Raw genomic sequence first — 13,076 nt, 5'->3', positions numbered from 1 at the left:
GATGTGTCGTTTTCTAAACGTGGGTCCGTGTTTTTCGACTCTTTTCTTTGTCTCTTTTTTATTTTGGACTCGTTCGTGATCTATTCGGTACGTGTCGGGCGTGCTGGGAACGACTGCGACTGCAGCAGTCGCTTTTTGTGGCGGCAAATCGTGCAGAAGTTTTCTTGAAATTAATTTTTGATGCCGTTCTTTTCCGGGCCTTCTCTCTATATAAGCAGCTTTTCGGGAATATCTCCTCGTACAAAAGTATATAACGAATACAACGCCGATATCGATACAACGCTAGTCCATAAATAATTCTATTATATTATCCGGATATTTTGAGCAAATAATTTCAACTAAACAACTTGGTGCAAATATCTTTAGATTATAATATTATAATCTAAAGATATTTGCACTGTTATATATTTAGATTAAGTTATTCTATTTATTGTTTTTGTTTGCTCTTTTGTGAGCTAAGATATTCGCCCATTCACGGTCGAAAAGTGTTAGTACATTCAACAAGGCCCTTATTCTTACACCACCAACATCAGCACGAATGAACAGTAAACGATCGTATTTAGATTACTTTTAAACTGAAATTATTCACAGTATAAATCAAATCCATTAAATACATACACAACAGAACAGAATTACAACAGGAAAATAAAATAATATGATTTAGTTAACATTAGTTAAATAATGAGGAAACATTTACTTTACCTTTAATAACATTCTTTGTCACAAAACTTACGGACCAAAATAACATCAATGCATCTCGAACGATAGTTTTAAAGCTATTACTTAACACCTATTATCTCTGTAGTCTAATTTCCTTTCTCTGGTTTTGTGAATAATATTTTAAAAATCAATAATTTTATTTATGTATACTGTCTAAAAACTGAATGTCATGAATTTAGAGAAATATTTTTATTTTTAAATAGGCGGTTCACCTCAGTAGGCACCTTAAATCTCATTCAAATCGGAATATCGTTCTTAAAATATCTTAAAAATATGTTTATTTTTTTAAAGTTTCATGTCCCCTCACGGACAAACGATGCACATTGTATAGAAGTAAATTGTGTCTAATAAACTTACTTAGTTCTGTTTCCACCGCATATTGGGTCACCCTGTATATCTAAGTTTTGTGATTTTAGCTAATATTTAATAAGTTTGTTCTCTTTCAGCAAATGATGTAGCGAACATGTATTAATTTAATTCCAGGAGAAAAAATCAACATTTTTTTGTCATTCTTTCTGTTCTCTATATACTAATTACACATTCTTCTTTCTCTTTAACCTTTCCCTAGATGCGCAACCTGGGCTTCGGCGGCAAGACCTGTCTGGACTCGCCGGCGCGCAAGGGCGACCTGCACAAACCGGCCGGCCTCTACCCCTGCCACCGGCAGGGCGGCAACCAGGTAAACATTTGCTTTTTTACGCTTATTCACGCGCGCCGTTTCCGTTTCAGATCGCCAACCGCGCGCACGCGCTGTGCCTGGACAGCGCCAACCAGCCGGAAAACGTCAACAAGCCGGCGGGCTTGTGGCCCTGTCACAGGCAGGGCGGCAACCAGGTAACGGGACGGAGGAGGGAGACGGTTGAGGAAACTTGCTCTTTCTCTCTCTTAATCTCTTGCCTGCTGTCACACCTCTTTTTTTCTCTCGTTTCTCTTGACGGTGATAATATTTTTTGTGTCGGTTATTTCTCGAGACTTGGTTTGGCTTTTGTGTCAATGCAGAAAAGTAATTTGGTGACAATACTACAGGGTGCTATAGGTGCTACTCTCATATTATGACGCGGAGGCTTGACCTGTAATTTTAAGGGCATATGCAGATTAATTATTAATTTAGATCATTTTAATAATTAATTTAGATCATTTCAGTGAATTCTATAGGATGTCCCCAAAAAAGATTAAACTTCAAAGTAGTATTTTTTGTAATAGCAGTTTTTAAAACCTATACAAGGTGGTCCAAACTGTATTGCGGAAACTTCAGCAACTATCTAGATAAAAATAAGTAAAAAAAGTTAAAAGTTTGTATAAATGTATGTCTTAAAATGCTTAGTTTTGGAGATACAGGGTGAAGTTTTATTTTTACTTCGATTTGTTCCAAATAATTTCTGAAGTAAAGTCAATATTTGGATGAAAATCTGGGAGTTTTTTGACATGGGAAATTTGATTTTGATGTTAATATGACTTCTACTATAGTCTATAAAATGAATAACTTTGAATTTTGACCGTTATTTTTTCCCAACATGGCAAATATAAAATCCCTCTATCAAAAAAGTTACTGATATTCTTTAAATTGAGTGCCTGAACGAATCAGATAGGTAACTCTTTTTACTTTCGTGAAATAGAAAAGAAAAATAATAAAACAAGTGACAGTTCTTCCTCTTCTTGCAAAAATCAACACGAAATGTCATAATTGTCAAAAGTAAAATGTCATCAGCTTTTGACATTTCTAAATATCAGACCAATGCCGTCTCTAATAGAACAGCCACGGAGCGAGATTTATGACGTCACGCTAGTTAGATACTACGGATTAATAAATATGTTGTAGAATACATGGAAAACATAATTATTCCTCGTATTTTTGGTTTGTATTTTAAAAATGATATAGTTTACATGAAATATACATAATAATACAGTTAATAAATACAATATATATACCTATTTATAGTAATAAATACTTTGGCAAATAAACTATGAACCATACAAATGCAACAAATGTTTTACAATATACAAATAATGAATAGGTATATAAGATAATGGGTAAAATGTAAAATATATTTTAAATTTTGGGGTTTGAAAATCGATCTAATTTAACAAAAAACATGCAATATCTTCTAATAGTGATGTATTGTTATTAATGTTCGAAAAATTATATTTGCAAATAATACAATATCATAGAAAAAAAGGCGTCAGCGATGGCTATGAAATAAAGATCGCTGTTATTTTATATGTAAAATTATTCTAAAATTTTTGATTTTCTTGGGATTTAGGTTCGGGAAAAACGCTGATTAAGTTTTCATTTGGTTTTTCATTATTTTTATTTGGTTTAAAAAAAAAGTTTCGGCTAACATTATAGCCTTCATCAGTGTTGTGTCATATGAAAAAAATTGTGTCGAATATAATCCAAAAAATTACATATAAAAAAAAGTTTTTCTTCGAAAAAAAAGATGATAAAACAGTTTCTGTTGAACTTTTGGCACAAAAACATTTAAAATTTATGATTTCAATCTAATAACTATTTAGCTAACATGTTTAATTTATGTCAATGATGGCAGGTATTGATCATTTAGATTCAAAATCTCGAGAACCACTTGTAGCGATTTTTACCAAGAGGCCTTTTTTACACAAAAAACATCGTAAATGTATATTTTTTTACTCAGTAGTTTTATACAGATACGGACGAAAAGTTATTAGTCTTCAAACCAGTTAAATATATAATATGTAGGTGGCGCCCTCTACAGCAAGAGTATTATATCATATCAAAATCGAATTTCTCATGTCAAAAAACTCCCATATACCAATTTTCATCAAAATATTGACTTTACTTCAGAAATTATTTGGAAAAAAACATTTCAATATCTATTAAAAAAAATTCGGCAAACGGCTTCCAAAAATGACAGAAAGCACCATCTGCGTTTGAATTAAGATGACAGTCCACAACTGTCACTGTTATGTCACCACTTGTTACTATAATTTCTTAGATATTTTCTAAGATGCTAAGACATTTGCAAAATAATTTACCACAATACACCTAAACTTGATTTTTACAATAAACACTTTATTTTTACAATATTTCGTTTCGCTAACCATGTTAGCATCATCAGCAAATGACTAAAACTCAGTTTTGATCATCTGCTGATGACGCTAACATGGTTAGCAAAACGCGCGTCTGGTGAAAACTAAAGTATTTAGGTGTATTGTGGTGAATTAGTGTTTTATTTTGCTGTTGTAACACTAAAGGTTCCAACCCTCAACTGTAATCCTAAGACATTTATTAATAATAAAATTTTCTGAAAAATTGACAATAAACTATTTTCTATATGTATTAAATTATCTGGAATACACTGTATATGCACACGAAAAATGAGGCAAAAAATTGCCAGCACATCACTGCTGCATCAGTCAGAAGCTCAAGCGAATCACAAAATTCAAATAGACAACTTAATAATTCTTATCGTTTATTGTGCAACGTAAATGCTACATTTTTGCGGTTTATCCTGAAATTTATGAAGAGAACGTAATCTAAACGTACTATAGAATAGCTGGAATATAGTGTGCATAAATAAGATTTAGTAGGATAGTAAAAATAAACAAAAAAAACTGCTATACATGGAAAAATAAACAGATTTTTTTACATTTTAGATGAATATAAATTTGTTTTCTTTTGTATTTAACGCTTTAATGTGTTTTTTTTATTAGTAGTTTAGTTTTTGTTTTCCCTTCGACAATTAAAGTGCCAAAAAGTCTTGAGAAATAACAAATCCGCCTAAAATATAATTTTTGTTCGTGAAAATTTGTGTTTAATTGGTTGGGGTTGCTATTATTTAACCAGGTGCAAGAATCCAGATATATAAATATGATATTTATTACCAGGATTGTATATATTATTTTTATATTGTAACGTATATTTGATACTATTTATATTTAGACTGATACAGAATTGATTAGGTACAACTAGAATGTTTTATGTATATAAAAATGTCTTTAACTAAACAATACTAACTGGTAAGTTTTAAATTTAATTTCATCTTTATTTACTAAATACCTTGTTGTATATAATAATTGTCGTATATTAAAAATTAATTTAATATGTATATATAATTTTATATTTTTAATATAAAAAGTTGGTAATAGTGAAACTACAATAATATCATTTGATTTTTTGAGAAACTTTTAGCTTCTCGTTTTTCTCGGGAGTTTAGAAACAACGCCATCTAGTGACCACTACGACAGTCATTGCGGTACAGTTTATGCCTGAGCAGGTAGAGCAAAAGAAGAAGTAAAGTAAAGTAAAGTAAATATTTTAGTGAACGTCTCCTTTTTGCTGCCAGGGCTAATCTGGACGGGGCCTACTTTGTTTACGCGGAATCCGAACCGCAGTCCTCGGCCATATCATGGTGAATAGCTTACCGACTTGGCAAGTGTCTAAATCGACTCTTACTCACGAGATATCCGATCTCATCCGGCCTCGAACCGGCATGAATGAGTAGTGTGTATCAATAGATCTTACACTTTTGCCTTTTTTTTGGATAACAGCACGATACAGAGTTTCGAACCGGTCACCCGTCCATTCACTAGTATCGCCTTCCGTCGCTTAACTTCGGTGTTCTAATTGGAACCGGTGTTTCGACGTAGCTGGGCCGTTGCCCCTATAGAAGAACTGTGATATTAACAATAATGTACAGGGTGGGTCAAATTCGACGCTTTTAAATGGAAACACCCTTTTCTATACGAGATAGACGAAAACTAATATCGGTGTCTGGAGCTCAATTTTCATCAAAAACAAGGTGGTGAAAACCGCACATCAATATCTGTTACCGTTTCGGAGTTACGGGGTGTTTTTCAAAAAGTGCATTTTTAACAAATCTCTGTAACTTTTTTGTTATCGAAAATTTTGTATTTCTATAAAAACATTTCCAAAGCACCTTTTTACCTAGACTTTAATGGTTTAAGTATATTTTTTTTTAAATTAATAATATAAGAGTTATCAACAGAAAAATTGATTTTTTATTTGGGACACCCTCTATATTTTTAATTAACTGAAAAGAATTTAAAATTACCTTTCCAATAATATAGCACACTTGATATTTTGTTATAATCCCCTTCGAAATACAGAATTTTTAAAAGTTCGCCACTTTTAACTAGTAGGCTTTGGACCCTTTATTGATGATATGCCCTTAATGGAACTCGAAAACATATTTTTCCAGCAAGACGATGCACCGCCTCTGATCGCTAAAGTTATCAGCAAATTTTTGCATCCAATTTCAAGAATAATTGAATAGCCAACCAAGATTCCAGCCGTTGGCCGTCGAGGCCGTATGACTTAGTGCCCATGGATCTAATCCTATCGATATATTTGCGGAAAAATAAAGGTTCCTTATTCTTCCGCATAATCAGTGGCGGATACAGGGGGAGAGCCCATGGGGCCCGGGCCCCCCCTAAAGTCTGTGAATTGTGTAAAATATTAGGCTTTTGGGTTAAAAATAGCACCCTAAAAACATATTCTACATTGCTTTTCATTTTGGGCCCCCCTTAAAATAAATTTCTGTATCCGCCCCTGCGTATAATCTAGACAAAAATTAGAAATACTTAGCAATTATGAGAGGGTATCTTTCACCCCCACTGAGTTAATGAATTCCGCGAGAAATGTTCAAAAACTGCCCCGTCTGTCCATAACAGAAGACGGTCGATATGTCGAACAAAAAGTCGAGCAAAATCTCATGTCTTGGTTTGCTATTTATTTTTCTTCGTTATTTATTAGATATAGTTTAAATGTGTTGATGTTGATTAAATATATTTTAAATAGTTATAAAATTTTGCATCTCTCATAGCAAATATTATTTTCGTTTTAATTGATGCTCACAGCTAGATTTTTTTGCATTACAGCCGTTCAAAGCCTACTCATTTAAAGCGGGCGAATTTTTATATACTCTATATCTCGAAGGGGAATCGAGCAAAATATCAAGTGTGTTATATTTTTGGAAAGGTAATTTTAAATTATTTTTAATAAATTAAAAATATACAGGGTGTCTCATATAAAAAATCAAATTTTCTGTTGATAATTCTTAAATTATTAATTTTAAAAAAATTATACTTAAACCATTAAATTCTACGTAAAAAGGTGCTTTGGAAATGTTTTCATAAAAATACAAAATTTTCCATAACAAAAAAGTTACAGCGATTTGTTAAAAATGCATATTTTTGAAAAACATCCCGTAACTCCGAAACGGTAACAGATATCGATATGCGGTTTTCACTATCATGTTTTTGACAAAAATTGAGCTCCAGACACCGATATTAGTTTTCGTCTATCTCCTATAGAAAAGGGTGTTTCCATTTAAAAGCGTCGAATTTGACCCACCCTGTACAAATGGGCACCTTAAAACTTTGATGTATTTTAAAGGTTAATATATTTTGTTTTAGTGGGCCGATTTTGATGATTTTTTAAGCAGTATGTAGACAAATTATTTGACTTTTTAGTATCTTTTTCTAAATTAAAAATAAAACTCCCCTTCTGTTAATTATACGAGGGAAACAAAATGTTGATATTTTGGTGTAAGTTTGAAACACCCTGTGGAATATGTTAAAACAGCAAGAAATTTAAAAATCATTTTATCATCTAGATTCATCCTTTTTCGATGGTCTGTTTTTTGGTTCATTTCATTAGCTTTACTTTTGTTGGAAATATTCGTTTTTGAAGAAGACACTAACATTTTTTCGTAATTTTGACATTAAGACCATGCCTTTGCTTCTGAGCCTAGTCAACACATCTAGTAAGTTCTGGTCCCGAAGCAAATCTTCTTGACATCAGAAATTCATTTTACTTCATTTAATCTTCTTCGTATAGTCCTTTAGTTAATATGTAATTTTTAGGTAATATGTTTAATATATTTGAATATTACTTATTGTAGAATAAATGATGAAATCAAATTGTTAGTTTTTAGATTTTCTTCCACTTTATTTACTTTAAAATATTGGCAGATTCTGGTCACATAAGAACTCCAATTACTTTCACCCACTCTGAATGCTTCTAATTTTCCAATTGACATTTTCTTCAAACTTAATTTCGCTTAATAATTTATTTATTGGTTTCGTTTACCGACTGCGCCAGTCTAAAGTACTTAGATTTTATAATTTATATATTTATTAATTTAGATGCGACAGTCAGAAATGAAAAATATTGATGCAACTGATGTGAGATGTACTGTTGGCGACGAATGCTCAGAATTCCCTGGACTGCCCGGCGAACCAATGAATCCATAATCCAAGAACTGAACATCACAGAACGCCTCTCAACTTCTATACAGTCACGTAAACTTAAATATTTCGGTCACGTTATGAGGAGGGATACTGACTGTATGGAAAAACTCATTATACAGGACAAGGTTCCGGGAAGAAGACCAAGAGGCCGCTCGCCCTCCCGATGGATAGACCAGCTATCAAAAATCACCCACAAGCCACTGCACACGCTTGTACATGAAGCACAAGACAGGGAATTATGGAGACAAACCTCACACATCACCTGACCACTACATTCCTTTTGTAGGAATAAAGACAGAGAGAGAGAGAGAAAATAATATAACAAAAGCCAACTGAAAAGTGAAGTTCTCAAGTTTTACATATATTTATAAACTATCCAACTACATTCTTTAATATATAAATAAGGTATTTTACACTTAGAAACTAACAATTTGATTTCATCATTTATTCTACAATAAGTAATATTCAAATATATTACAATATGTTCCTTAAGTGCAATTCATTATCAATTGGAAAAACTGGCAAACGGCGGTTTCTTAGCGATTAACTTACAATAAGACGATCACACTACAATAGAAGTTCTCATACGAAGGTTCCTCGACGTCTAGATTGACGTCCTCTTGGACGTGGTAAAAAAACACATGTTTTGTAAAAGGTTTGGATTGAAAATAAGAATTCTGATACAGAGCTTTTCCGGATTACGCAGCCATCTTGTATGTATGCATTTGTATATGTGTCTTTATTTAAATACTAAAGTGAAAGCAACGAATTTAAATGGGTAAACTTTGTAATATAACTTATCAACAATACAATGCAAAAAGTTTTATAAAAATTTGCTCTCAGTAAATGAATTTTTTTGAGAGGTTTGTATCCCATATGGGGCTTAAAGCACTCCACTAATACTAATTTGCCTAGAAAGTTCCTTAATAATCGCATTCAATTTATAATCTCTAGGAATAATAATTGCGCTTGAAAAAGTTTAGATCGAAAGCTGTTTTTCTGGAACTTTAAATCTAGATTGAACTATTTCATTTGTAAACTATTTTCGCCGCTCAGTCACAGCGATAAAATTGAAAAGCCGGTTGTTATTTTGCTTCTGCTTTGCTGATCGCGCCTTAACTTTTAATGGCCGCTTTAATGTAAAGCTAAACTATTATGAGAATGAAGTGTGCTAAATAAAATTTATATTGTTGTTTTAAAAAGATATTTATAAAAAGAGCAAGAAGTTACACAAACTCTTGATGAAGAAAAATAAGATTTTTGTTTTATATTAAAAATGTTCCTTTTTTAACTATAACAAAACTAATTGTATGACAAAAAATATGATTTATTTCATTAGTAATTTTAAAAAGTAAAAACACATGAATAGAGAATAGGCAAGGTCAGAAATGCAATAAAATGTCTGAATAGTCTCTGGAATAACGAATACAACCAAACCAAAGACAGGAGCAATCTGTTATTTGGGGCGGAAACATGGAGGTTAACGGTGAATAACAAAAGAATATTACTGGCGGTAGAAAATGGACGCGTTAAGTAGATCAGCACGAACATCAAGGCTGGATAGAGTACGAAACGAGACAAGCAGGGGCAAAATGCGTAGACAGAAAACTATATAGTAGAGGAAATAGAGAGTGCCCAACACGCGACTGCCTCAGAAGGTACTAAACTGACTTCCACAAAACAGAAGGAAACAGGGAAGACCAAGGATAAACTGGATGGAGGGTGCCAAGAAGGCGTTGAGCTCGAGAGATCTGCGTAACGGAGACTAGAATGAACGAAACGAATGGGGACTAGGCATCGCATAATGTCGAAGGATGTTTTAAAAGCGATTCTTATATAAAAAACACATGAAATGGTACTGTCCCATTTTTGTTGCAAATAATTTAGCGTGATTTTTTTAATAATTTAATTTTTGATTAATATAGTCTTTCTAGATATCATAGGTTTACTAAAAAACGCACCACATCAAATGTTTGAAAGAATGCGTATCATACCCAAAAAAATTATGTCATTATTTTTTAATAAAAAGTTCGATGCACCTGACTGAAAATATCTATTAAAAACTTTCAAATTCTATATTGGCGTTTGTCTGAGAAGACATCTGCGCAATTATTTATTTAAACTATATCGAATATCACCTAGGGGCTTTATAAATTTAACGAAAACAATGAATAATTCAAACACCTTTTCAGTGTTGGCCCTGTTCCACTGGGGTCCAATTTATTTTCGAATTAGTTTGCCATCACAAAGCCGCCTCGTATTATGACATTTCCCTTTATTGTTTATCTGGCCTGGCGCAGAACGATACAATTTTAAATTCCCGTTGTTTATTTATTCAGCCGCTGCTAAATAAATACAGGGTTCGGGCTTTGTATCGGGTTTCTGTGTTTTTTTTTTGTTGTGCTATTTTGAACGTTTTGTATGGGTAAATACTTAATTGAAACAAATTCGTGTTTGCATCATCCCTTTTTAATTCTTACTTTAAGGTTCTTTTTTATTGTTTCTTTACGATTATCTACTAAAACTATCCGCTGGGTTATCTATTCCAAGTTTTATTTGGAATTCCACGATTTTTAATTCCGCTTTTGTCCCATTGTGTTTTATTTACCGTTGTAGCTTTATTCTGACCCATATAATATCCCAGGACAAAAAGAAGTAAAACATTTATGAAATCTTCTGAAAAAAGTTAAGATACATTTCATCCTTACGATTGGCCTAATGCGCCTTTATTAATTTAATATTTAGCAAAGTGATTAATATCGTTTTACCAAACATCATATGTTTAATAAAAACGCCCCACATGAAATGTTTTAAAAAATAATTATCCCGTCCCAAAAAATTATGTCAGGAATTTTTATTAAAAAGTTTCTCGATTCATCTGACTGAAAATATCTATTAAAAACTTTCAAATTCTATATTGGCGTTTGTCTGAGAAGACATCTGCGCAATTATTTATTTAAACTATATCGAATATCACCTAGGGGCTTTATAAATTTAACGAAAACAATGAATAATTCAAACACCTTTTTCAGTGTTGGCCCTGTTCCACTGGGGTCCAATTTATTTTCGAATTAGTTTGCCATCACAAAGCCGCCTCGTATTATGACATTTCCCTTTATTGTTTATCTGGCCTGGCGCAGAACGATACAATTTTAAATTCCCGTTGTTTATTTATTCAGCCGCTGCTAAATAAATACAGGGTTCGGGCTTTGTATCGGGTTTCTGTGTTTTTTTTTGTTGTGCTATTTTGAACGTTTTGTATGGGTAAATACTTAATTGAAACAAATTCGTGTTTGCATCATCCCTTTTTAATTCTTACTTTAAGGTTCTTTTTTTATTGTTTCTTTACGATTATCTACTAAAACTATCCGCTGGGTTATCTATTCCAAGTTTTATTTGGAATTCCACGATTTTTAATTCCGCTTTTGTCCCATTGTGTTTTATTTACCGTTGTAGCTTTATTCTGACCCATATAATATCCCAGGACAAAAAGAAGTAAAACATTTATGAAATCTTCTGAAAAAAGTTAAGATACATTTCATCCTTACGATTGGCCTAATGCGCCTTTATTAATTTAATATTTAGCAAAGTGATTAATATCGTTTTACCAAACATCATATGTTTAATAAAAACGCCCCACATGAAATGTTTTAAAAATAATTATCCGTCCCAAAAAATTATGTCAGGAATTTTTATTAAAAAGTTTCTCGATTCATCTGACTGAAAATATCTATTAAAAACTTTCAAATTCTATATTGGCGTTTGTCTGAGAAGACATCTGCGCAATTATTTATTTAAACTATATCGAATATCACCTAGGGGCTTTATAAATTTAACGAAAACAATGAATAATTCAAACACCTTTTCAGTGTTGGCCCTGTTCCACTGGGGTCCAATTTATTTTCGAATTAGTTTGCCATCACAAAGCCGCCTCGTATTATGACATTTCCCTTTTATTGTTTATCTGGCTCGGCGCAGAACGATACAATTTTAAATTCCCGTTGTTTATTTATTCAGCCGCTGCTAAATAAATACAGGGTTCGGGCTTTGTATCGGGTTTCTGTGTTTTTTTTTGTTGTGCTATTTTGAACGTTTTGTATGGGTAAATACTTAATTGAAACAAATTCGTGTTTGCATCATCCCTTTTTAATTCTTACTTTAAGGTTCTTTTTTTATTGTTTCTTTACGATTATCTACTAAAACTATCCGCTGGGTTATCTATTCCAAGTTTTATTTGGAATTCCACGATTTTTAATTCCGCTTTTGTCCCATTGTGTTTTATTTACCGTTGTAGCTTTATTCTGACCCATATATATCCCAGGACAAAAAGAAGTAAAACATTTATGAAATCTTCTGAAAAAAGTTAAGATACATTTCATCCTTACGATTGGCCTAATGCGCCTTTATTAATTTAATATTTAGCAAAGTGATTAATATCGTTTTTCCAAACATCATATGTTTAATAAAAACGCCCCACATGAAATGTTTTAAAAAATGTCTATCCCGTACAAAATTTAAGTCAGAAATTTTTAACAAAATGTTTCTTGATTCGCCTAACTGAAAATATTTATTAAAAACCTTCAAATTCTAAATTGGCGTTTGTCTGAGAAGACCTCTGCACAATTATTTATTTAAACAATATCGAATATCACCGAGGGGCTTTATAAATTTAACGAAAACAATGAATAATTCAAACACCTTTTCAGTGTGGGCCCTGTTCGACCGGTGTCCAATTTATTTTCGAATTAGTTTGCCATCACAAAGCCGCCTCGTATTATGACATTTCCCTTTATTGTGGATCTGGCCTAGCGCAGAACGATACAATTTTAAATTCCCGTTGTTGATTTATTCAGCCGCTGCTAAATAAATACAGGGTTCGGGCTTTGTATCGGGTTTCTGTGTTTTTTTTTTGTTGTGCTATTTTGTGTGTGTGTGTGAACGTTTTGTATAGGTAAATACTTAATTGAAACAAATTCGTGTTTGCATCATCTCTTTTTAATTCTTACTTTAAGGTTCTTTTTTTATTGTTTCTTTACGATTATCTACTAAAACTATCCGCTGGATTATCTATTCCAAGTTTTATTTGGAATTCCACGATTTTTAAT

The 13,076-nt window shown here is 32.3% G+C and overlaps 1 protein-coding gene across 1 annotated transcript in view; it reads left to right on the top strand.

Annotated features, from left to right (window-relative positions):
- The window catches only part of LOC115878243 (putative polypeptide N-acetylgalactosaminyltransferase 9), a gene marked incomplete in the record, with an annotated part of 411,764 nt that overhangs the window by 348,789 nt on the left and 49,899 nt on the right, over positions 1-13,076 (top strand). The window contains 2 exon segments of the mRNA XM_030894670.1: positions 1,289-1,444; positions 1,447-1,554. Coding sequence (XP_030750530.1) covers positions 1,289-1,444; positions 1,447-1,554 — 264 coding nt within the window.

This window comes from Sitophilus oryzae, unplaced genomic scaffold, assembly GCF_002938485.1.
Source record: "Sitophilus oryzae breed Bouriz unplaced genomic scaffold, Soryzae_2.0 scaffold_1502_pilon_pilon, whole genome shotgun sequence".
NCBI classification, from domain to species: Eukaryota; Metazoa; Arthropoda; class Insecta; order Coleoptera; family Curculionidae; genus Sitophilus; species Sitophilus oryzae.
The sequence above is the reverse complement of the archived record's forward strand: the minus strand, read 5'-3'. Positions and strand labels throughout refer to the sequence as shown.